The 26,003-nt window shown below is 48.7% G+C and overlaps 1 protein-coding gene across 8 annotated transcripts in view; it reads right to left on the reverse strand.

Annotated features, from left to right (window-relative positions):
- Positions 1 to 26,003, reverse strand: part of LOC144780983 (uncharacterized) — a 1,867,627-nt gene that overhangs the window by 1,100,718 nt on the left and 740,906 nt on the right. For all 8 annotated transcript variants that reach the window (XM_078659579.1, XM_078659581.1, XM_078659578.1 and 5 more), the window contains one exon: positions 5,184 to 5,243. In XM_078659579.1, coding sequence (XP_078515705.1) covers positions 5,184 to 5,243 — 60 coding nt within the window. The remainder of the gene's footprint in view (positions 1 to 5,183; positions 5,244 to 26,003) is intronic.

The following is a 26,003-nucleotide window of genomic DNA, read 5'->3' on the forward strand; positions in this document are numbered from 1 at the left end:
AGTAGGGTTGGAGAAGCAAGGCCAATATCCAGAGAGGTGTTCAGGACACTGAAGATTGGCATACATATCGCCTTGATCAAAGGGCTTTTTATTGCTCAACAAAAATGTACTCCTCTTTCGAATAGCCAGTTTCATAATGAGCATAAAACCTATGTCTAGGAAGAGAAGCATGGGCTTCCGGAGCCAATAAAACAACCAAGTCTTCAGCAGCTTTGTAATTGATGCAGATATGGAGCCAGTGGCATTGGACATTGCAATAGTGGTGTTGAATTCAGCTCCCAGGATGGAGGTAGAGGTGCTGTGAGATTCAGACTCAATAGTACCAGAGCCAGCATCAGCAGGGACCCTGGGATGAGGCCGAGAGGCACAGCTTCCATCCAGGATGACTCTGCTGATGGGAGACCAGCTGGAGGCCTCCGTTGATCCATGAGCCCCAAAGGCGCTCCAGTGGGATCTGGTGTAGCACCAAAGGTCTTGCCCATAGCTAAAAAGTTGATGGAGCTGATCTGGCATTGCCAAACGATCAAAAGAAATTTGACATGGGATCAGCAATGAATCCACCTCCACTTAAGAAGAGATGCTTTGTGGGTTAGAGTTGGTGGGTGCACCATGCGACTCTGAATGGTGTGATTTGCAAGATGTAGGTGAACCATGTTTGACTTTTTATGTTTCTTATGGCTACTCTTCTACTTTTCTAGCTTTGATGAAGACTGGTCAAAAGAGCGACTTTTGGAGAAAGAGCCCATTAACACCCTCCACTTCGACCGGGATCACCATACTGTGTATTTATGACTGGGAATAGAACTTTGAGTTCCTCAACTTACTGTGAGTGAGCTTTGCCTTGTGGTCATGGATTGCCTTTTGGTTCATCTTGGCACATGACAAAGATAACTTCGAGTGAAGGCCCGAGTCAATCACGTCACATTTTGATATTATCTGGTTTATAGTGTGAATACACAGTAGAATTGAATACTCCTTGCACATCTTCTTTTTTTGATGTAATGAGTTCCTTGTGAACAACTGTATTTCTGGCTGCACGGCCAGAGTCAAGGCACCAAAAGCAGAAGTCATGAAGATCCATACCCGAGAGCTGTTAGATACAGTCCTTACATAGTTTCAATAAAGTACTCTGCCTTGGAAACGGTGCATACTCCGCCTAAAAAACTCAAAACCAGGCCCTTGGTCTCAATTAATGAAAGTTGAAATCCTCTGATGGGGCAAGGTTGCAGGCTGTATCTGAGTAAGTCCTTTCGAAGTTGGATAGCCATTGGATGAGGTCATGCAGCAGCCATTGGTTTTGGCAGATAGAGCTCCAAGTGGGAACATTCAAATTTTGGGCCCAGGGAAGTTCAAACTTAGTTGTTTTTTTGGAGCTCAGAACTAGTGGGACATGACTGCAGTCTGCATCTGATGATGAGCTCCATGAGGTCAGGTACCTTCTCACTGATGGCCAGCAGATAAAGATTTGATGCTGTAGAGAAGCTCTAAGCAGACAAAGCCTGTTTCTTCAACGCAGTGAAGTCATGCCTTAGGTGGATTGTCTTTGGTGTTTGGTCCTGGGCCTGTGGATGGTTGGAATTTCAAGAACTTCTAAGTACCCACTTTTCAGTTTTTAAAAGTCTAGTTAGGCACAGACATGGGTCTGTGTTAGGAACAGCACTTGGAGGTCAAAACTCATTCCAGCAGTGGCCACCACCAGGGCCCAGTTCAAGCCCATTTGCTACTGGTCAAGGGGGTGATTCTGGAAAAGGTCCTCTTCCACCTTGTTGTGTCCTTATAACCACACAGGAGGTCAGCCAACTGTCCCTGGGAGTCTACTTCTTTGTCCTGGGTACAAGTGGGTGTGGGCAAACTCCTTCAGGTCGCCTCACAAGTCTTAACATCAGGTGCAGTCCTTCCTTCATTATTCCAAAGGTCGGGAAAGTGCTATGGGAGGGTGCCTTTGGATGCCAAATTTAGGGTTGGCATTAGCTCATGAGCGAGGGTAACGCCTAGCTCTTCTCTAACCTGTGGGGAAAAGTTACCAGAGACAATTCTACCCTCGCAATTGGGACATGGAGCAGTGCGGTGACATGTGTCGAGCGAGCAGGAGCTTCATGGCTCGCACTCTGATTGGCTTAGGATGCATTGTCTTGCAATCCGTGCAGGACCTGGTACAACTCCAAGCACTGAAGGCAAACCAAGTGGGGGTCTGTCACAGGCCATCGGCTGAGATGCACGCAGCGCTCTTAGTACTTCTGGAAAGCAGACAAGTGTGCCAGCAAGCCGGGCTGCACAGCGGCACAAACGATGTCCTGGGGACACTAAAATAGCCCCAGAGACAGCAGGCACAGCGGAGCACAATTTAAGGCGAGTTGTAGAAGTCCTTTGCAAAACATTTGTGTCCCTGAGTTTCCAACAGGGGGGCAGCTCTCCTCAGGTCCTTGGAGATATGTACACTTCAGAGGGGACGAAGCACACAGCACAGCTTCTCTTTAGCCCCTTTAATGCTGCACAAGTTCAGCGGACGTCGCGTGCACTACCTCGGTAGTGCTGTGCACGTCCGCTGAATGTCGCGGCCCCGCCCGCACAATAGAACGTTCCGCACCAGCGCGTAACATTCAGCGCCGCGGAGGGGTTAAGTAAGGGGGACACAGTACACAGCAGAAAGCCCTATTGTCCTCTTCCTCAGCAATCACAGCAACTGCAGAACAGCTCCCAGACACACAGCAATGGCAGCACTTTTCCTCAGTCTTCCTGACTGTTATTCTTTGGCAGGGATTCCTTCTTGATCACAAAGTATTTTCTAATCTAAAGTTTAGGGGTTTCCGCTCATATATTTATACCCCAAAAGTCTTTGTTCTTCATGTGTGAGGGGTCCTGGACCCAGTCCAAACCAGTTCTGGGTGCACTCTGGCAGTGCGCATATTGTTCATTTGTGAGTGTGGGCCAGGGCCAACAGACGCACCGCAGGAGGTGGATCCAGCATTGTGAAAGGCAGGTACAGCCCTATTCAGACCCAGGTGCTACTCCTCCCACCACTCCAAATTTACATAGGTCTACTCAGCCTCGTGCCGACTCACCCAACCTCCTGGAGCCACCCCAGCCCCTGTCACTCACAAACCAGACAGTCAATTCACAAACAGGCAGAGGCACACAGAAAGGTTGAACAAGAAAATAGCTACTTTCTAAAAGTGTTATTTCAAAACTCTGAATTTAAAAACAATCCTTCTGAAAAGATGTGTTATTAAATTCTGATTAGAGGGATACCAGATTCCAAATTTCTATCTGGCTGCTATGGGAAGATATGCAGGTAAACATGTTACACAGCATTCCCCGTTCTGTCCTATGGGCAAGATAGCCTTTCCAATAGCGAAAAACGAAATTGGCAGTGTTTCACTATCAGGACATGTTACCCAAACTAGTACATGTCCTACCTTTCACATACGCTGCACGCTGCCCAAGAGGGGGACCTTGGGCCTACCATAGGGGTGTCCAATGTGTAAGAAAAGGCCTGGCAAATGTGTACACTACCGCCCTATTGGTAGAAACATGTCGACCAATTCACATCAACACATATAGAGACTCTCTGGTCGTAACTCACCTACCAGGGTCTCGCCTTCATTTTTTAAACATTGTTCAGTTGCTCTAAAATAAAAATTATATTTTGAGTTAAACCAGGACAATTTTTAAAAAATTTTTGCACCTACAGTCACAACCCGCTCCACTGTAGTACAGGTGTTAAAGCACATCCTGGTGACGCTAGGTCACCAGGGTGGACCCCGATGATGAAGCATGTCACCACTAGGTGGGTGAGTGAGGGGTTTTAAACAAAAGGTTGAATTTTTCCTTTTTTGCCAGAAAGTACGCCCTCAAGTGAGATTTTTTTGAAATCTCAGTAGGGGATACTCCTCCTTTTGTTGTACCAAATGTGTACACTGGCCAGGACCACATGGCAGTTAACAAACTGCGAACAGGCACTGCAGTGGCAGGCCTGTAACACCATATTAGGGCTACTCATGTGGGTGGCACAATCAGTGCTGCAGGCGCACTAGTAGCATTTGAATAACCAGCCCTGGCACACTCACTGAACTGACTTTACTAGGGACTTACTGGTAAAACAAATATGTCAATCATGGATAGCCAATCACAATAATAATTTACACAGAGAGCATATGCACTTTAGCACTGATCAGCAGTGGTAAAGTGCCCAGAGTCCTATAGCCAACAGCCACCGGTCAGGAACAACAAAGGAGGAAGAAGCAAAAAGTTTGGGGATAACCCTGCAAGAAGGGCCATTTCCAACAGTTGGTTTATGGCTTTTGTAGTCTCATATGTCACTTTGGAAAATGCCTCTATGTTACGGTATTGCTGAGATAACCAAATGAGCCTACATTCTCAGGAATACCATGGTCCAGCTCTGGGGATTCCTTTAATGCATTGTGGCACCTGTAGTCATGATATTGGTATATCTCAGGTTGACAAATTGTGCTAAAGTTATACCTCTAAGTTACAATGGTCTGTTGAAAGGAAAGCTAGACTAGAATATAGTATTCATGAGGGCATCTTTTGACATTATAGAAATCATCACAAATGTGCGATTTGATAATTGATCGATGTGAAATGTGGAGAGAAATGTCACAAAATGAATGCGAGGAATGCAAGAATTAAGCACACCTGAAAGATAGTAGACACTAAAAGAAAAATAATCCTCTTAGTCTGATTAACAAATTGGGTTGACATGCAATGGCTTACAACATTCTGAATGTAGAGAACAATGAAAGTAGTGACAGTATATGTAATATACAATTTGTGCTAAGGGTAGAGGCATTATATGTGTTGGAAATACAGCATTTCCAACACTTGTGTATCAGTAAACGCAGTATGGTCAGTGATGGAACAGCTAATACTGGGTTTCAAATTAAAGTTTGTAAAATAATATTTTTTTAAAAACCTGTCTCTATAACAGAAGGTATACCTCTCTATAGGCTACAGTATAAATAAATCAGCAGTCTATTGCTAAGACCGGTCTGGGACTCATGGACAGTTTGGAAGATCACTAGATTTTCCACGAGCATCTCATGTTGGATCAAAAGCATGACTGCCTTCCAGCCTGGCGTGAATCCTCAAAGAACGGTCAAGTGACTACCTGGTGGACTGGACATATGTACGTTTTTTCTAAAACATTGTCTGAAAATAGTTACTTTTTCAGTGGCAGGTTCTCCGGAAGGCTGGTCTCCTTCGTGTCCATCTACGGTGGGCTTCTAATAGAAAACAAAACAAAAATATTCACTGCAAAAAATAAAACGACCATTTAAACACGTTGGTTACTTAAAACACGTGTGCAAATGGAATGACTATTAAACCACTAAATGAACAAGTTACTTACCTTTGGTAACGCTTTTTGTGGGGGATACATCTTCCAGTGGATTCCTCACCTTGTGAATATCCCAGGCGCCAGCGGCATTCGGAACTTTTTCGTAGCTCTCCACGCCGACGAGGACGACGTCACCATTGCATAGCGCTGCTCGCGGCTCCGCTGACGTCACCGGAGCCATAAGAGAGCCTCCTTGGTGTGATGACATTAGTTACGCCCTATTTTTCCGTGCCTTCAAGGCATACGGGCGGTCCGACAACAAATGTAAAGTATACACAATACACAGTATTCAAACTAACACACATAGTGTGAAATCAATGCAGGACAGCAAATAGAATAATACACTTCCTTTGAAAGTAACAGATAGACATTAAACATTGCCACTATTTCAGGTATACAAGGGTGGACAACGGGGAGGCAGGTGGGTCAATGAGGAATCCACTGGCAGATACTGTATCCACCAGAAAAAAGCGTTACCGATGGTAAGTAACTTGTTCTTCTGATGGATACATCTGCCAGTGGATTCCTCAACTTGTGAATAGAGTCCCACAGCAGTCCGCACTCCCGGAGGAGGGTGTCCACCCTTCTTTCTTTCTTTCTTTCTTCATTTATTTATAAAGCGCAACACTCATCCTAAGGGATATCAAGGCGGTGGAGGTGGAAATACAAGGCCAGGCTGCTGAAACAGGATGGCAATTATTTTTAATATCTAGGGAACAGATGGGTTTTTAGTTTTTTTCCGGAAAATCAGATACTTGGGTGTGAGCCGTAGGTCCAAGGGAAGCTCGTTCCATTTCCTGGCTGCCAGATGTGAGAAGGAGCGCCCTCCAGTCCTCACTTTCTTAATACGCTTGGTTCTGGCTAAGGCTTGTTGTAAAGAGTGGAGGCTCCTTGTGGGAACGTAAAACTCAATTTTCTCCTGGAGGATCTTTGGGCCTCTTAAATACAGTGCTCTGTGTGCATGACTTTTTAATGAAACAAGGGGACCCCAAAGTTGGCTGAGGACCACGGGTATCAAGCATATATTACAGACAACAACCGTCCTTAGCACTTGAGAAGTTTAAGAAACAATAATAGAATATAGACCGTGATAGGTAGCTATATTACTCCTATGTCCAGCCGGACAAGGATTTTATGTTGTAGTAAATCACAAAAAAAAATTTGAGAACAAGGGATAATCTAACATCCGTTAGTGGTAGGGCACAATCCTGTACCGTACTTAAGAGGGAATTACAGGGGGAAAAAACATACAACATGTAAAGATTACAGGCAAAGGCAGAGCAAAAATTGGCTACTTTCAAGTTAGTATTTCAATTAGAAGTATCGCCAAAGTGGTGGTCACAACAGCATTATACACAATGTTAAGTTGCATAGGCACTAGAAGAAGTTGTATGTTCTCAAGTGCTAAGGACCGTTGGTGCATGACAGAGCAGTTTAAATACTGCTCTTTGACGAATGGGTAGCCAATGGAGACTTTTCATGCACATTGATGCCGAGCTTAGTCTGTCTTTATTGCAGACCAGTTTGGCTGTGGCATTTTGAAGTACCTGCAACCGCGTGAAAAGGTGCTCATTCATGCCCACGAATAGGGCGTTTCCGTAGTTGAGCTGACTTATGAGCAGGGCCTGTGTAACTGTTCTTCTGAAGTCCAATGGAACCCAGGGGAAGAGTCTGGATAGCAGTTTTAGTGTTGCGAAACATTTACCACAGAGGGCCCGCACGTGGTCCTTCATGGAGAGAGCATAATCGATCAGAATGCCCAGGTTTCTTACCCATTGTTTAGGGACGGGAGCTGATCCGAGTGTTTGTGGCCACCAGTTGGCATTCCAAATCGTTTAGCCCCTCCGAAGAGCCAAATCTCAGATTTCCCTGCATTTAGCTTCAAGCAGTGCTCGAGCATCCACTGTGCCATCTCCGAGAGGCAATTGTGGAGTTTTATTTTTGAAACTTCTGGTCTTTCCTCCAGGGCTACCATTAACTGTGTGTCGTCCGCATAGGATCAGATTGCGAAACCCCACTTCCTGCAGATCTTGGCCAAAGATGATACATAGGCATTAAATAAGGTGGGGCTCAACGATGCTCCCTGCGGGACACCACAGCCGATGGCTCTTGGTCTGGATTGGAACTGACCCAGTTGGGCTGTTTGTGTTTGGTTACTGAGGAATGAGCTGAACCATTTCAGGGCTTTTGAGTGAATTCCTTTTTCATAAAGGACTTCCAGGAGCTTGTTGTGGGAGACTGCGTCGAACGCTGCAGACAGGTCCAAAAGGATCAGAGCTACGGCTGGTCCGTACATGCTCTGATATTATCCATTACTGCCAGCAGCGTAGCCTCTGTACTATTGTTGGCCCTGAAGCCAGTTTGTGATGGGTCCAGTAAATCATTAGTTTCTAGGTAATGTGAAAGTTGTTTGTTTACCATTTTCTCCATGACCTTGGAGAGGTATAGTAATTGTGAACTTGGGCGGTAATTTTCCGGATTAAGGATGTCTGAGCCGGCTTTTTTTAGCAAAGGAGTTACTATTGCCTGTTTCCATGTGTCGGGGAAGGCGGCAGTCATGAGGGAGTGATTAAGAAGTTGAGTGATGTCCGGGCAGAGGGTCCGTGCAATCTGGTTAAAAATAAAGTGGGGACACGGGTTAAGAGGGGATCCTGACTTTACTTCACCCATTGTTTTTAAGACCTCTGCCTCTGTGAAGGGCGTGAAATCACTTAATGCTGGTAATGTTTCCGAGAATGGGGTTTGGAATTTCTGACTAGTTATATCCTCTTTTATAGCGGGGCTAAAGGTATAATAGATTTTACTAATCTTGTCCGAGAAGAAGTTGCAGATTTTCTTGCAAGCTTCTGCTGAGGGGGGTAACGTTTGGGACATGCTAGCAGGCTTGCTTAGTTCTTCCACTATATTGTATAACTCCTTCGCTGAATTGCAGTTATCATTAATACGTTGTGCATAATAGGTCTTCTTTGCACCCCTAATGGCGTGGTTATAGGTTCTGAGTTCTGCCTTATACTGTAGCTTGTCAGTATCCAGTTTGGACAGGCTCCATTGATGTTCGATATTTTGACATTTCCTTTTTAATACCTTTAATTGGGGCATGTACCACTTCTCCGTGGGGGATGTGAGCGAGCGCTTGGGTTTTTGCCTGGGGCGATTAGATCCAGAGTCAACCCGATTTCTGTTTCAAGATATGCTGCCCCCGTATTAGCTGGAGTGCTGGTTTCCTACTGGAGGACCGAGGGGTGCTAGTGAGCTTGAAACGACGTCTCTGTGACTAGTTTCCAGGCTCTAATAGTTGTTAGTTGGGGCTTACAGGTTTTGGTTCGTTTGGCCGGTAGTCCTAATATGAATACTATAAGCGAGTGGTCTGTCCATAGTAATGTAATGGTCGCACCTCTTGAATAAGTGTGGCCTCAATGTTAGAGAATAGCAGGTCAAGGGTGTGTCTTTATATGTGAGTAGGTCCCTCAATCAATTGCCGGAGTTCAAGAATCTGCATGTCACTCTGTAGTTGGCAAGCGGCAGGATTGTCAGGTTTCTCATAATGAACGTTAAAGTCCCCAACAATTATATAATTATTTTGCTTCAGGCAAACAGGGAGGAGCTGGGTGAGTAGTCGGGCTCCAAGCTTAGCTTGGCAGCCTGGAGGATTATAGATTACTGCTTCGGCTCCGGCTAGTACGATACTGCCGGTGTCAATTATTTGAAACGGAAGTATTTCATGCTCTCCTTGCTGTACCACTTGCACCGGTTGGCATGTCAGGTGGTCTTTGAATACTATCGCAACGCCCCCTCCCTTCCGGCCATGCCTATCTTGTTTGATTATTTTATATGTGTCTGGTAGGGCGTTTGCCATGTCTGGGACATTGTTTCCGTCCAACCATGTTTCCGTGATGAAGACAAGGTCAGGGTTCTTTTTGTTAATGACGTCCCAGATATCTAGGGAATGTTTCGGTATTGATCTTGCATTAAGGTACAGGCATGACAAATTATGTACGTCCGATACAGTCTGCCTGTTTATCTGGGTTTGCTTCAAACTGCACCATTTACAGGACAAGCAGGAGAAAGGACCATAAGTTAGGCTTGGATGGGCTCTTGCACATTGCGTGTGGGCCTTGTCCCAGTTACCGGGGAGAGCGATTAGTTTGTCTCTCGTATATCTGCGGATAGTCTCAGAGGAAGTAGTGACTTGGGCAGGGGTTCCGGCCCCTGTCCCCGGCCGGCCGCGGCCGGACGCAGACGAGGGGCGCGTCCGCTGGCACATATGACTGATATAGCGGAGGGCGCATGAGCCTTGCTCCGCCCTCCCTCAGTCTGGAGGTGCCTAGCGATTGGTCCTGCTGCTCCCAGTGACGCCCTCCACACAAACGGCACACAGCCGCAGTGGACCGGGACGGGGAACCAGCAAGGATCAGCAAGATGTCCCACAGTACAATTTCAGCAGGTAAAATTTTTAAAACGTCACCAATACAATTTTTAAAAGCAGAGAGCTAGTGCGAGCGTGACTGGTCCTTGACTCACACCTAATGTCACTACAGTGTGCCGTCAGCAGAGTGAGCAAAGGAGGTCCAGTAGGACGGAACGCGCAAAGTGTCCGTCCCTCCTCACCTCGGAATCTAAGCAGTAATGCTTAGCAAAAGTGTGGAGGGAGGCCCAAGTTGCTGCTCTACAAATGTCCTCCACAGGAACACCTCTAGACAAGGCAGATGTAGAAGACTTTGCTCTCGTAGAGTGAGCTCTAATACCTTCTGGGGGTTCCTTACCAGCCAAAGAGTAACAGATCTTGATGCACAAGATAATCCACCTGGAAAGAGTGTGCTTGTGCATCGCTCTGCCTTTCCTGAGACCAATGAAGCCCACGAAGAGCTGGTCATCCACACAATAGTTTTTAGCCCTATCGAGGTAAAAACTCACCGCACTTTTAGGATGCATGGGCTGAAGCCGCTCCTCCTCCTTGGAACGGTGATGGGGAGGATAAAAGGTAGGAAGGGTAATGGACTGCCCCAGATGAAAAGGAGTTACCACCTTAGGCAGAAAAGCAGCCTTGGTCCTGAGTACCATTCTTTCAGCATGAATGGTCAAGAACGGGGTTTCCAACTCAGAGCTTGAATCTCACTTACCCTTCTTGCCGAAGTAATGTCAACAAGAAATAAAGTCTTAAAAAACAACAGTCTCAGGGGACACTTGTGCAAGGGCTCAAAAGGAGAACCCATCAAGTAGTTTAAGACAAGATTTAAGTCCTATTGAGGCACGATAAAGGGAGTGGGCAGGAATTTGTTGGTAAGGCCCTTAATGAACCTTAAGATAATGGGTGATTTAAACAAGGACGGCTGGTCCGGCAAGCAAAGGAACGCCGACAAAGCCGATAAATAGCCCTTCACAGTAGCCACAGCAAAGCCCTGCTGAGCTAAAGAGAGAGCAAACTGAAGGATGTTGGATAAACGAGTCCTCAAAGCATCAATAGACTTCTCTCCACACCATTTGACAAATTTGGACCATCTGTAAGAATAGATAGACTTGGTGGAGTGTCACCTGGCCAATAAAATAGCATCTACCATGTCAAGCGGGAGAGAGAAAGAGTTCAGGTTGCCCTGTTCAATCTCCAGGCATGAAAGTGCAAGCTCTGGAGGTGGGGGTGTAGAACCTGCCCCTCCATCTGAGAGAAGAGGTCTGCCCTGAGAGGGAGACGGAGCACAGGGTGCGATGAGAGGTGAAGGAGGTCTGTGTACCACACCCTTCTTGGTCAATCCGGAGCGATCAATATGACTTGGGCCCGGTCTTGGCAAATCTTCCTCAGAACCCAAGGAATCAAGGGTATGGGAGGAAACGCGTAAAGGAGTTGCGAGCTCCAACTCAACTGAACGCGTCCCCCAAAGCTCCCCGCATCGGATACTGGAGACTGCAGAATGACGGGCAGTGAACATTCTCGTGAGTGGCAAACAATTCCACCCGAGGAGTTTCCTACGTCCGAAAGACATAATGAACCACCTCCGGATGGAGCTTCCACTCGTGGTCGGCAGAGAACTGCCGACTGAGACTGTCTGCACGTACGATCGGAACTCCGGCCAGATGATTTGCCATCAGACAAATCAGGACCAGAGTCGCAGAGCCTCTCTGCAGAGATGATGCGACCGTCCTCCTCCCTGCTTGTTGACATACCACATCGCGGTAGTGTTGTCCGTCAGGACCTGAATTGACTGACTGCAAAGGGAAATGAGGAAAGCCTTGAGCGCCAAACGTATCGCCCAAAACTCTTGAAGGTTGATGTGAAGCAACATTTCCTCTGGAGACCAAATACCCTTGATCTCCAGATCCCTCAGATGAGCAACCCATCCTAGAGTGGATGCATCCGTTATCACTGTGGCCACCGATGGTGGAAGATGGAAGGGCTGTCCTTGAGACAGATTGCCCTCACACTCCACCTAGACAGATCCGCTGCAGCTTTTCTGAAGATCCTGACTGACTCCCTGAGATCTCCGTTGTGCTGATACGACTGCCTGCGGAGGCACCACTGGAGTGCCCTCATGTGCCAGCGTACATCGTTGACCAACAGAATGCAGGAAGCGAACAGACCGAGCAGGCGAAGGACCTTCAGGACTGGAACGACCGTTCCATTGTAAAAAAAGGGAATCATGTCCTGTATGTTGAGAATCCTTTGTGGAGGAGGGAATGCTCGACACACAGTAGTGTCTAGTCCCACCCCTATGAAAAGGTTGCGCTGAGAGGGCACCAGGTGAGACTTGGGAACATTTATCGAGAAACCCAATTTGTACAACAGCTGGGTTGTAACCTGCAGATGATGAAGCACCTTCTCTGGCGACTCTGCTTTGAGCAGCCAGTCGTCCAGATAGGGGAAAACTGCAATCCCCAATCAACTGAGATGGGCTGCCACCACTGCCATCACCTTGGTGAAGACTCGAGGTGCAGTAGTAAGTCCAAACGGGAGAACCGCAAACTGATAATGGTGCGACCCTACCGTAAAACGGAGATACTTCCTGTGCGTCTACAGGATTGGTATATGAAAATAGGCATCCTGCAAGTCGATTGACACCATCCAGTCCTTCTGTTGCAGTGCTTGAAGAACCTGCGCCAGAGTGAGCATCTTGAACGTCTCCTGCTTCAGAAAAAGATTCAAGATTCTAACTTCATATATAGCCAATAGTAGAGTACCAGGTTGTTCAGGACGTATGGGCATCTTATAACGACAAGCAACACATTAACGAGGAGGAGAGGAGGCTCCAAATGCCCTAGTGGGTTAAAGCTTCACCCAAACCACTTTTCCACTTTATCTTTTTTGTAGATAACAAATCTTTTTCTTTCACATTATTAATCCAGTTGCTTAAAGCACGTGGTTTTATCAGGTGTAGGACACTCCAATGCACATTTACAGATGATGTTTGATTTGAAAGTGTGTTATGTGTCAGGGTCTTTTCTGAAATGTGCATTTAGGTACAGTAACTCTTTAACCTATTGTATTTGACGCTCCTGATTTCAGTATACAAAAATATGTGTTACACTGTAATGCTTAGTGATATGACTTGTTTGTGCTTGTATGGCATTTTGTATATAGACGATATGGTTGATTGATTTACCCAGTACATAATATATTTATGATGAAATGTGTGATTCTAGGGCGATATAGGCATTTTGATTGAACTGCTATGCAATCCGTTTTGTGTGACAGATGTGCTCAACCCTCTGCTTTAGAATCCAAGGAAGTAAACAGGGGCACTAAAAGCCTTAATAATTTGAAACCCAATTTGGAAATGCCTCAGGTATTAAAATAAAGATTTGCGGTGTCCAGTTTTACATCTTCCCATGCCTGGCTATATGAAGAAGAGGTCTAAAAGCAAAAGAGAAACTATAATTGTTTTCAGTTATATAAATGTAGAAAGTTTATTTTTTAAGTTTTAGCAATAAATGTGCTAAAACCTGTATTGTGCGCTTTCTCCCTGGTCCACAAAACTACACTGGGTGTATAACAAATAGTGACCAACAAAATATACACATTTCAATCATGACCTCTGTTTGTTTTGGAATTACTTATGGCCTATTTAGATGGTGGAAGCAAACTGATGGCCAACAAAAAAGGCAGATACTGCATCTGTCCTCTTTGTTCTTTTTTCTCATTCAGAGTGTGGAGGAAGGCACTGTTCCCAGTGGAGGAGGAGTTGGTAGTTGTGTCTTCTATGTGTGGCTGACACAGAAACCATGGCCACCTGGAATAGATAACTATACGAACGTTCCTAGGAGTCTCACAATGACTCACAGTCAATTTGGGGCTTCTATTCCAAGCCCCAAATGGAAGGAGACCAGACGAAAGAAGGTAGAGTCACAAAAGTTGATTCAAAGAAGACTCATGAAGAATGTAAAAAGCCTAACTGAACCTCAGAATAAGGAGAGGTAAATGGACGTAAAACCTATGCATAAAGAGAGAAATTGGGAGAATGCAAATGCTCAAAAGAGAACATCTCCCTGATATTATTAAATTAGTAAAGACAATAGTCACAGTGGTAGAAGAGGAAACATGCTCTAGTACTTACCGGTAATCTTTATTACTCCGGGTCCCGTTGTCCTCGTCCCATTCATTACAAAGTGGAGATGACCATCTCCCCACAGAAAAAAACAAGAGGAGTGCTGAGACCCTAATACTGCCCCTCTCACCGGGAGTACATAAGCACTAGCAGTACTTACCCAGCATCCCACTTGTACAACCAAGCCCAGACACGAAGGCTGGCCGTCCGGGAGGGAAGGAGGGGCGTATGAATGGGACGAGGACAACGGGACAACGGGACTCAGAGTAATGAAGATTACCGGTAAGGAATAGAGCATTACCACCAGGTACCTTATGTCCTCGTCCCCTTCATTACAAAGTGGAGAATACCAAAGCAGAAAACCGGCCTTCCGCGCCCACAAGCACACCCTGGAAACCACATCAAAAGCAGCAACCCAAGGGAGCACCGAGAAGGAGGGAAAGGGGGACTGCAGGAAACAACTGACCAGCAACGAAGAAGAGGACAGCCGGGACCAAACAAGAACTGAAGACAAACAGAAGGCCAGGGCCCCTACAAGGAGGCCGTCAACCAGAGAAACCAGAGACAGGGCAACTGGGACCAAGACCCAAAGGACATGAAGAAGCAACCCACCGGACAAGGCCGCCTAGCCTAGAACCACTGGGAAGGCCCACAGAACCCGCAGCCACACAAACACAGAGCAAACAGAGACAGCCCCGAAGAAGGCCAAAGAAAGCAACGGCCAACAGAGCGCAGGCACAAGCACCCAGACCAATCAAGGAAGGAGGAAAGAACAGGCCAGAAACCAGCCCACCCCACCAAACCGAATGACCCGGCCCCAGAGAGTCCAGAGGAGAAAGCCCACCAAACCCCGCCGAGGAGGTCCAGGAAGCAGCAAGAGCCCAGGAGCCGAACAGGAGCGAGACCCCAACCAAACAGAAAAGACAGGTAAGGGGAAAGATACCCAAAAACCCCAGGAGGCCAAAAAGCCCACAGGGAAGGAGGCCACCAACCAAACCAGGAAGGCCACCAAACCCAGAACAGCAGGGGCAGAGAAGGCCAACCCAAAGACCATAGGCCAGAGATGCCCCCAGAAAGAACCAGCCGAAAGTCGACCAACAAAGGAGAGCCCAACAAGACCGGAAACCAACAACGAACAAGCCCAACAAGGGCGGGGACAGATCCACCGGCCGCAACCCCTAGAAAACCCCCAACCCTAAAAGGGAGGGAAAACAAGGCAGGACGGGAGTCCAGAGCAACGGGGACCTCCCAACAGCCCCCAAACCAGGCACAGAGGGCAGAAAAAAACAGGTGCCAACACAGCAGAGCACCGCACAGGCACCCCACACCCAGGCCAAGCAAGCAGCAAGGGCAGGAGCAGCCGAAAAAAGAAACAGCCCCAGGGCACACAGCACCCAGACCAAAAGTCCACAAGGCCAGACCCCAGCAATGATGGAGAGGAGCCAAGAAAAACGCACAAAGCCCGGAAAGAGCCCTTGCAGCACCCAGGCCAAAGCAAAGGGCAGGGAGGAACAGGGAACCCCCAGCACAAGCCGGAGGAAGCAGAGAAGGCAGAGGGCCAAGCAGCAGGAAAACCCCAGAAAACCCGCCGGCAGGAGGGAGGACCCCACAGAGGCAAGAGCACCACAGAACCACACCCCAACCAGAGAGAGGGGGGCACCCAAACAGACCCCCACCGGGACAAAGACCGGGGAAGCAAGGGAGGTAGAAGCGAGGCAAGACACCAGAATCAGGAAAGAACCAGGAAACGCCCAGCAAAACACTGCCCAGAGCAGGCCAAAAAGTGACAGTACAGCCAGAAAGCCCAGGAGGCACAGCCCGAGGCCATCCCGAAGCAGCATGAAGCCGGCAGACCCGGAGCCACAGGACCCCACACAGGCCCCAACACAGGCGAAACAAGCCCGGGAAGAGAACCGCCGGCAAGAGAAGGCCCCAAAGCACCCACCAGGAAGCGGCCACAACTGCAGAGCGCCCCGCCAGGACACAAAAAGAGAGCCCAGGCAAGGATGCAGAGCCCAAAAAGGAGACCAACATGCAGGAGGGGAAAAGCCCCAACAGACACCCAGCCAGGCACCCACCACGGGAATCAGACAAGACCAAATCCTCCAAGGGGGCAAACACACCAGAGTGCAGATGGACCAAGAAGCCAACAGCACCCGGCAGTCCCAGGTGGCCATGCAGGCACCAACCCGGCCCGACCATGCACAACTATTGAGAGCAGACAAAAGCAGGCACAGACATGGGAGCAGGGCCACAGGCCACCAACTGGGATAACTGCAGAATAGAAGAGGGGAAACAGGCGCCATGCCAAGGACACAGCAGCAGCAAAAGACAGCCAGGGCCAAACAGCAGCGGTACGAACCGCAGGGACAAAAGGTGAACCGCCACCGGAAACACAACCCGGGAGGGGAGGGGTGCCAAGGAAAAGACGAGCAGGCACCCAACCACACCAGCCAGAGAAGCCTCCACCAGGCACCCACAGGAGGCACCAACGAGGAACAAACTAGGCAGGAACGTCGTCAGAACCAGGAGGGGCGGCCAGAAAACACCTGAAGCAAGCCAAAGGCAAGCACAGGGAGAGCCAGGGCAGGAGCAATCAAGAACAGAAGCAGCCAGACCCCAGAAGCAACCCAAACACCCGAAGCCCCAGACCGGAGCAAAGGAGAACAGAACAGTCGCATCCAAGGCAGCACGAGCCACCCCGGCGCTGGCAGAGGGGGCAGAGTGCCCCAGAGAGCACCAGGCACAACACCATGAAGCTGCAAGATGAACCAGGCACAGCCCAAGGGACATGAGGAACAAAAACAGGAACCAGGAGCCCCTGCGCCCCAAACCCAGACCAACCACGCAGAAGCCAGGAAGCGGAGGCGAACATCCAGAATACACAAGCGGAGCAGAGGCCACAACACAACAGCCAGCCTGCAGCGGAGGCAAGGCCACCTGAGAAAGGGTGGACTCAGCACAACCAAGACCAGGCCACGACACCCGCACCCGCAACACCCTGAAAAGCAGGGACGCAGAAGGGAAGCAAAGAAAAGCGGGGAAAAACTGAGGCAGGCCAACAGGAACCCCGGGGAGCCAACGGGACCCCCCACGCAGACGCCCAAGTAGCAGGAACACCAACCTGGGGCAGGAAGCCGCAGAGGAGCCTGAAGTTGGGGGGGACAGAAGTGCACCCCAACAGTCCGTCGCCGAGGAAGCAAGGGGCGACCCCGACATAAGAGTAGCAGAGGGCAAGGCGTAAGCAAGCAGGCAGGGAGACCCCCAACAACACAGGAACCCCGGGAGCAAGCACAGACAGAGCCAGCGAAAAAGGAACCAGCCACCACAGTGGCGACAGGAACCAACGCCAATCCAAGGCAGGCCACCAAACAGAAAGAGCGAATGCCAACAGCACAGAGAATCAGCAAACTAACTCAACGGAGGGGAGAACCCCCTCCCAACAGTGCCCAAAAAGAAAACACAAAAGCACGTGTGGCCAGGAGCAGGGGCACCACCCGAAGTAGCGACCCAAACGGAGAAGCCCCACGGTAGGCATAACATCAGAGATCAGACGAGATCAGGAGCATGCAGATGGCATGGCCACAGGCTAGCAACAGAAACCCCAACCATACAGACCAAGGGAGAGGACACAGGAACCTGCGCCAATGACGAGTACCAAACCCGGAACCACAGTGCCCGACTGTCTAGCACCAGCCAGACACCCACGCTCTGCAGGCTGGGGGGCGGGGAGTGTGGGCCAGAGCGCCCCAGAGAGCACCAGGTCAGAGCAACCGCAGGCACACACAAGCACCCGCCACCGCACACACACAGGAAGCACTGCCCCCATCCAAGGCTCTCTCAAACAGGGCAGCGCACACTTTTAGCAGCACAAGAGTACAGAGGCCACAGCAGGCAACCCGAGAAGAGGAGAGCAGACCCGACAGGAAGCTCCCCGAGAGGAGCAGGCAGATTGCGCACTCACAGGAAGCACAGTCCCAATCCAAGGTGCACTCGACCAGGGTCACACACTCCGGGAGCAGTGCGGGGTCCGGTGTCTGCAGCAGGACACCTGTGACCGGCAGAATGCCCAGAATCGTGCACCTGGTGCGCCGCACTTCTGTACCCCAGACCCGCACCGGCACCAGCAACAAGAGGGAAACAGAGGCTCCAGAAGAAAAAGGAGTGAAAACATCCAGAGCGGGGGCCAACTGCATAACAAGGCCCCCACCACCACAGGGAACAGCAGGAAAAGGTTCCAGCAGTTTAACTTCATTGTCACCCTAAGAAAGACCGGAAACAAACGCACTTCCCCAGTGCTCGTTACCACACATGTAAGATACAAAAACCCGGCAAGTGGGGCTCACCTAGAGGGGGGGCCAACCCCAGGAACAAGGCCCCCCTCCAACTGCCAGGACACCAGGAGACAGGCAGGAACACAGCAAGCAATACACCTCCACCCGGCCAGGCTCGGCAAGAGGAGCACGCGACCCGGAAGAAACCCGGGAGACCAAGCCCCAGCCGCAAAGGGCCAGGAGGTCAAGCAGGACACCGGCTCCAACAGGGACAAACTCCCAGCAAGCCCAGCAGGCCAGGAGAAAGCCCACGGAAATCCAACGCCTGCACAGCCAGGCAGCCGGACGACAGGAGAAGAGAAGTGCCGCCACTCCAGCCCAGCAGGAGCAGTACCAGCACACCATCCATTATGTCGACAGACAGAAAAAAAGAACAGGCGGGATGCTGGGCAAGTACTGCTTATGTACTCCCAGTGGGAGGGGCAGTATTAAGGTCCCAGAATTCCTCTTGTTTTTTTCTGTCGGGAGATGGTCATCTCCACTGAGTAATGAATGGGACGAGGACATAAGGGACCTGGGGGTAAAGTGTTGGACCCCGCCCAGCCCAAGCACTGCAGGAACGTAGCATGTACCAGTCCCCTTCCCTTGTCCACTGGATACCCACAGGAAGATAACACTATGAGCTTTCCAGTGAACCCGAAAAGAGGGTGGTATATTGATGAGACACCAAGTCTCCCACCCTGTAGAACGATAGGACACGGCTCCCTCCTTCACGCTTCTGCACCTAGAGATAACAAGGAAAACACAATACCTCCATTTGTACAGACTCTACAATACTATACCTCTATCTCAGTGACCATGTCCCACCCCAACATGCACCCCCTTCTTACCAGTGGTAAGCGCAGGCTCAGCTTCGTGGAGGAACTGGACAATCCAATAATAATAATACTCCAATGGATTGAAAGGCCAGTCAGGGGCACTCATGCACAACGTCCTTCGTTTTAATTTAATAAAGTCGAATTACAAACGAAGGGAAAAAAGGTCAGGAGCAACGAATATGCTGAGCCAAAAAAAAACCTTCGTGTAATAAAGAAAAAGGGCCAACAGAAAGGGGGAAAAGAGACACTCGGAGTCTCCGCGTTTCTACAGCGTTTGTGTACACGGCCCGTAGCGGAGTGACCCAAAACGTCACTTCCGCATACAATGATGAGGAAAGGTGCCCAGCAAAACGCCCGAAACCGGGAATGAACGCTAAGCAACTTTAAGCGTTACTCGGTACACTACTAATAAACCAAAAAGGGCACAGTGAAAAAAGGCTGATAACAGTGAACGGGAGCCCCCGCTCACGAATAATAATCAGCAAACAAACGCTGGAAAAAAGACGACCCTAAACCAAGAAGGGAAGGAAATTAACCCTGGGACAAGGGGCTAACTAACTACAAGGGGAAAAGAAAAACGAATCAAGGGAATCAAAATCTCACACGAGCCCGTGAGAGAATAACAAGGGAAGGATGGACAAAAACCCAAGGCGACAGGAATCTTCAGCAACAGCAAACAAGGGAGCAGGATACCGGAGTCCAAACAATGGCAATATCAAGCAATGAAACAGAGGTAGGACCCGCATTTATTCATTTAGCCCAAGTCATGTGATGATGGTCCATGGTCACTGACATAGGACTAGCCCCAAATCCTAACAGTACCCCCCCTATGACCCTCCCCACAGGGCGGTGTTTCATGGGATGCTGCCTATGGAACATTCGAACCAGTTGCGGGGCATGTACCCCTCCAGCTGGCTCCCAAGTCCTGTCCTCCTGTTTGTAACCTTTCCAGTCCACCAGATAAAAAAGACGACCCCTGACCCGTTTGGAATCGAGGATAGCATGTACCTCGAATTCCTCCTGTCCATCAATCGTCAAAGGAGGAGGAGGGGGCAGCACCTGTACTGAGGGTACATAGGGTTTCAATAATGACGTATGAAACACAGGATGTACCCCATAGTCCTGTGGTAACTCAAGCTTCATTGCAACTGGATTAACAACCTGGGTTACTGGAAAAGGACCCACGTACCGGGGCTGCAATTTACGTGACCCCTGTAACCTCAGATTACGGGATGCCAACCACACTAAATCGCCCACCTTATATGAGGGAGCCGGGGCCCGATGTTTATCTGCCTGTGTCTTCATAGCAGCTTTGGCCTCGACCAAACTCTCCCTGGCCAAACCCCAAATGTCACTCAGTCGCCTGCAAACATCATCAATGGCTGGCACACGTCCCGTGGGCTGAATGGCCACCGCTCTAGGATGGTATCCAAGCGAACAATAGAATGGGGTCATGCCCAAAGCGGAGTGTAGGCTGTTGTTATAAGCAAACTCCGCTATGGGCAGAGCCGTCACCCAATCACACGACAAAAACGAAACCAGACATCTCAAATATTGTTCCATCGTCTGATTGGTTCGCTCAGTCTGACCATCAGACTGAGGATGGTATGCCGAGGACAAACGTATCTCCGTTTTCAGTACCAGACAAAGTTCAGTCCAGAAATGAGACACGAACTGCGCTCCCCGATCAGATATAATTACCACCGGCAACCCATGTAAACGCACCACTGAGGACATGAAAACCACAGCCATCTCTTTTGCCGTTGGGATTTTATAAAGCGGAATAAAGTGTGCCATTTTGGTGAATAAATCCACCACCACCATTATGGCAGTATAACCAGAGGCAGAAGGCAAGTCGGTCACAAAATCCATACTTATGGTGTGCCACGGAGAAGGAGGTACCTCCAAGGGGTGCAAAAGCCCTGAGGGCTTACAGTGCAAAGGCTTGCTGATGGCACATATAGGGCAGGCACTCACATATCCCTGGATGTCACTAGTCATGGAGTCCCACCAAAACCACCTCATACACAATTCTCTCGTTTTCCTTATCCCAGGATGTGCCACCAAGGCGGATGAATGACACCACTCCAAAACCTCATTCCGCAACCCAGGGGGAATCAACATCTTATCCCCATGATATAACAACCCCTCTTTCACTGAAACCTGGGGCAACGATAACCAAGGAGCCAAATCCAACTGCTTCAATCGCTCTTTCACCAATGCGGGAAAATCATCCATACCCGTAGCCCCTACAATCCGTTTGCTCTCAATCATAGCCCTATCCTCCCTCAAAGGGCCTTCGCCCTTAGGATCACCATGGATCCGAGAAAGAGCATCCGATTTGATCTGCTGAGCCGCAGGCCTATAGGTGATGACAAAGTCATACTCATTAAAGAATAACACCCACCGCATCTGTCGAGGTGTTAACGCCCTAGCGGAACGGAAAAACTCGAGGTTTTTGTGGTCAGTGTAGATGGTGATGACATGCCTAGCGCCCCACAAATAGTGTCGCCACTCCTCGAATGCCAGCTTTACTGCCAGTAATTCCCGTTCTGCCACCGTATAGTTCTGTTTGGCGGGTAACAATGTCTTCGAAAAAAGGCAATGGGATGCATATGACCAGTAGCCTCGTCACGCTGGGACAACACCCCAACCACAGCACACATTGATGCGTCAGTTTCTACAAAGAACTGCAGGGCAGGGTCAGGATGCACCAATACGGGCGCCGAGGTGAAATGCTCCAACAAAGACCGAAAAGCCTTCTGAGTCTCATCGGTCCACTCAAAGGGGACACCCTTCCTCAAAAGGCGAGTCATCGGCGACACTACATCTGAGAAATGCGAGATAAATCGCCGATAGAAATTGGCGAAACCTAGGAGCACCTGGATCTGTTTCACTGATGTAGGCACAGGCCAGGTCACAATGGCCTGTATTTTCTTTGGGTCCATCCGGATCCCTTCTGCCGAAATGATGAATCCTAGGAACTCTACCTCCTGGGCGTCAAACTGGCACTTCTCCAGCTTAGCATATAATTGATGTTCCTGTAGTGTCTGTAACACTTGGATTACATGGTCTGTATGTTCTGCCCTCACTTCAGAAAAAACAAGGATATCGTCCAAATAGACGATAACCGTGCGATCCAGATATTTGCTGAGGACCTCGTTAATAAAAAACTGAAACGCCGCTGGCGCATTACACAAGCCAAACGGCATAACGGTGTATTCAAACAGACCATACTTGGTTTTGAAGGCCGTCTTCCACTCATCTCCAAGTCTCACCCGTATGAGATGGTAAGCTCCCCGCAAATCTAATTTCATAAATACGGTAGCCTTGCGGAGCTGATCCAACAACACGGAGATGAGTGGAAGAGGGTACCTGTTCTTCACCGTGGCTGCATTCAAAATCCTGTAATCCACACAAGCCCTCAAAGTTCCTTCCTTCTTAGGAATAAAAAATATAGCGGACGACACAGGAGAGGAAGAGGGACGAATGAACCCCAACCGTAACATCTCATCGATGTAATCTTTCAAATGTTTCTCTTCGGGTTCCGACAATGCATACACCCGGCTGCAAGGCAGTGAGACCCCTGGTACCAAGTCGATCTTACAATCGTAAGCTCTATTAGGGGGTAGTTCCTGAGCGTATCTCTTATCGAACACATCTTTAAATGCCATGTACTGAGGTGGGACAGATCCCACGTCTGCCATGGCGCAGACCAAAGGATTGATCTGTGCACGTGCCATGGTGTAACAATTCCTCAAACAATGCGCTGAATCTAACGTCACCAGTCTCTGCACCCAATCGATCCTGGGGTTGTGCTTCTGCAGCCATGGAACCCCCAACACCAAACCAAAGGAAGGGGCATCAATTAAATCGAATACCACCATTTCAGAATGCCCATTCTCACATAAGAGACACAAAGGTGTAGTCTGACGGGTAATACACCCCGACGTCAGCTCAGTCCCATCAATAGCCCTCACTGGCTCAGGTCGTTCTTTAAGCTGACAAGAAACCCCCAACTTCTCTGCCATAGTGATATCCATGAAATTTCCGGTAGCACCAGAATCTAACAACACCGAAACAGAAACATGATTCTGTACTGGAAGCAATAACTGGGCATTTATAACAAAATGTCTTGGGGCTTGCTCTACAGTTCCAACAACCTCATACTGTTTGCTTTGTCCTCCGTCTACCCCACGGTCCACCTGAATACAGGCTACCTTTTTACTGAATCCCGCACCAGATGGCTTCACAGGACATTCCCGAGCGAAGTGCCCTCCCTGACCACAGTACAAACACAGATTGTTCTCTCTCGTTCTCTTTTTCTCCTCCGGAGCCAAAGGTCCCCTCACCCCTCCTAGTTCCATAGGTTCAGGCGACGTCTTATTCTCCCCCACAGCCTTTATTTCAGCTTTCACATAACTACCTCTGGATGCCTGGAACCGACTGCGTTCCCCTCGCCTTTCGGACACCCTATGATTCAATTTAACTACAAGGTCTATGAACGCCGCACAGTCTTCTGGTGGGTCCACCACCTGTGATACTATATCCTTCAGCTCTTCACAAAGACCCTGATAAAATATAGATGTCCTCTTTTCAGTGGGCCAATGGGTCTCAGATATCAACCTATTGAAGGAGGCAATGTATGACAACAAATCCTGTCTGCCCTGCCGGAGCTTCATGAGTTCTGCATCACTTGCCTGCATGAACGCATGCTTGGCAAACAATCCCCGCATCAGTTCCTTAAAAGCGGTATAGTTATATAACACACGATCGTCACTATCCACCAAAGGAATAGCCCACTGGGCCGCGTTACCAGCCAAATAAGATATCGTAAAGGCAACTTTAGCGGAGTCATCAGGAAAGGCACTCGGTCTACACATAAAATGTAGCTGACACTGGGTCATAAACATCCCAAACTTCTCACTGTCTCCAGTGAATCTCTCAGGGGGGGCTAATAGGACTGCAACTGGAGAAGACTCCGTCACATTAACGGGGTTGCTACCACCAACCGCACCGTGTCCCACCCCTCCACTATACTGGAAGGTTGCAGGCTGAATAACGGGAGTGGTTCCTCTGTGTTGCAACTGCTCTCGGGCCCTGACAGCCACCAACTCCTGTTTTAAACCGGCATTCTCTTGTAACTCCTGAACCTGTGCCTGTAACGTATGCACTGCCCCCATGATGTCTTGCATTGAGGAACCTCCTGTACCATTATCTAACGTATTCCCATCCTCATCCATGCTCGCTCAGGCAGTGCTAAATACGTGGGCTTGATATTCTGTTGGACCCCGCCCAGCCCAAGCACTGCAGGAACGTAGCATGTACCAGTCCCCTTCCCTTGTCCACTGGATACCCACAGGAAGATAACACTATGAGCTTTCCAGTGAACCCGAAAAGAGGGTGGTATATTGATGAGACACCAAGTCTCCCACCCTGTAGAACAATAGGACACGGCTCCCTCCTTCACGCTTCTGCACCTAGAGATAACAAGGAAAACACAATACCTCCATTTGTACAGACTCTACAATACTATACCTCTATCTCAGTGACCATGTCCCACCCCAACATGCACCCCCTTCTTACCAGTGGTAAGCGCAGGCTCAGCTTCGTGGAGGAACTGGACAATACAATAATAATAATACTCCAATGGATTGAAAGGCCAGTCAGGGGCACTCATGCACAACGTCCTTCGTTTTAATTTAATAAAGTCGAATTACAAATGAAGGGAAAAAAGGTCAGGAGCAACGAATATGCAGAGCCAAAAAAAACCTTTGTGTAATAAAGAAAAAGGGCCAACAGAAAGGGGGAAAAGAGACACTCGGAGTCTCCGCGTTTCTACAGCGTTTGTGTACACGGCCCGTAGCGGAGTGACCCAAAACGTCACTTCCGCATACAATGATGAGGAAAGGCGCCCAGCAAAACGCCCGAAACCGGGAATGAACGCTAAGCGTTACTCGGTACACTACTAATAAACCAAAAAGGGCACAGTGAAAAAAGGCTGATAACAGTGAACGGGAGCCCCCGCTCACGAATAATAATCAGCAAACAAACGCTGGAAAAAAGACGACCCTAAACCAAGAAGGGAAGGAAATTAACCCTGGGACAAGGGGCAAACTAACTACAAGGGGAAAAGAAAAACGAATTCAAGGGAATCAAAATCTCACACGAGCCCGTGAGAGAATAACAAGGGAAGGATGGACAAAAACCCAAGGCGACAGGAATCTTCAGCAACAGCAAACAAGGGAGCAGGATACCGGAGTCCAAACAATGGCAATATCAAGCAATGAAACAGAGGTAGGACCCGCATTTATTCATTTAGCCCAAGTCATGTGATGATGGTCCATGGTCACTGACATAGGACTAGCCCCAAATCCTAACATAAAGGGTTTCCACATCCAAGTTTTGATGGTCAGAGGAAGAATCAGAAGATCACCCGTACTCCTGTCTGTCTAATAGACCACCCCAACTCTGAATATACCACAGTGTAAATGAACAAGCAGTCTATCTCAAAGGTTTCAAAACATTGTGCAAGATTTGAGGATGATATATGGCTATACGTTTTCTTGGGTGGATTATGGTGAGAGTGAAGTTTTCCCTCAGAATATCATTAAGGACGGAATAAAAAGTTTACTCGTGTTTTTCGACAGGAAACAGACTTTCACATAATCTGTGCATAATACTGAATTGAATTACGCTTTCAATGGTAGCTTCTTCTGCAGTTTGGTCTTCTTCATTTCCACCTTGAGCACGGCTCTAGAAGAAAACAAAACACCCTATACATCTCAACAAAAAGACAGTGCATATTTGTTTAGCAGATAGCATACCAAGATAGACCTTGATCAAGATATGTGGAATAAATATTGCTGTAATGCCGGTAGAGGCAACCTCATCAGTAGCATGTCCTACCACCAAATATAAAGGATGTAAATAGAGATGGGGTCAGATTGTTTCTGCTGGG

The sequence above is a fragment of the Lissotriton helveticus genome, chromosome 9, assembly GCF_964261635.1.
Source record: "Lissotriton helveticus chromosome 9, aLisHel1.1, whole genome shotgun sequence".
Classification (NCBI taxonomy): Eukaryota; Metazoa; Chordata; class Amphibia; order Caudata; family Salamandridae; genus Lissotriton; species Lissotriton helveticus.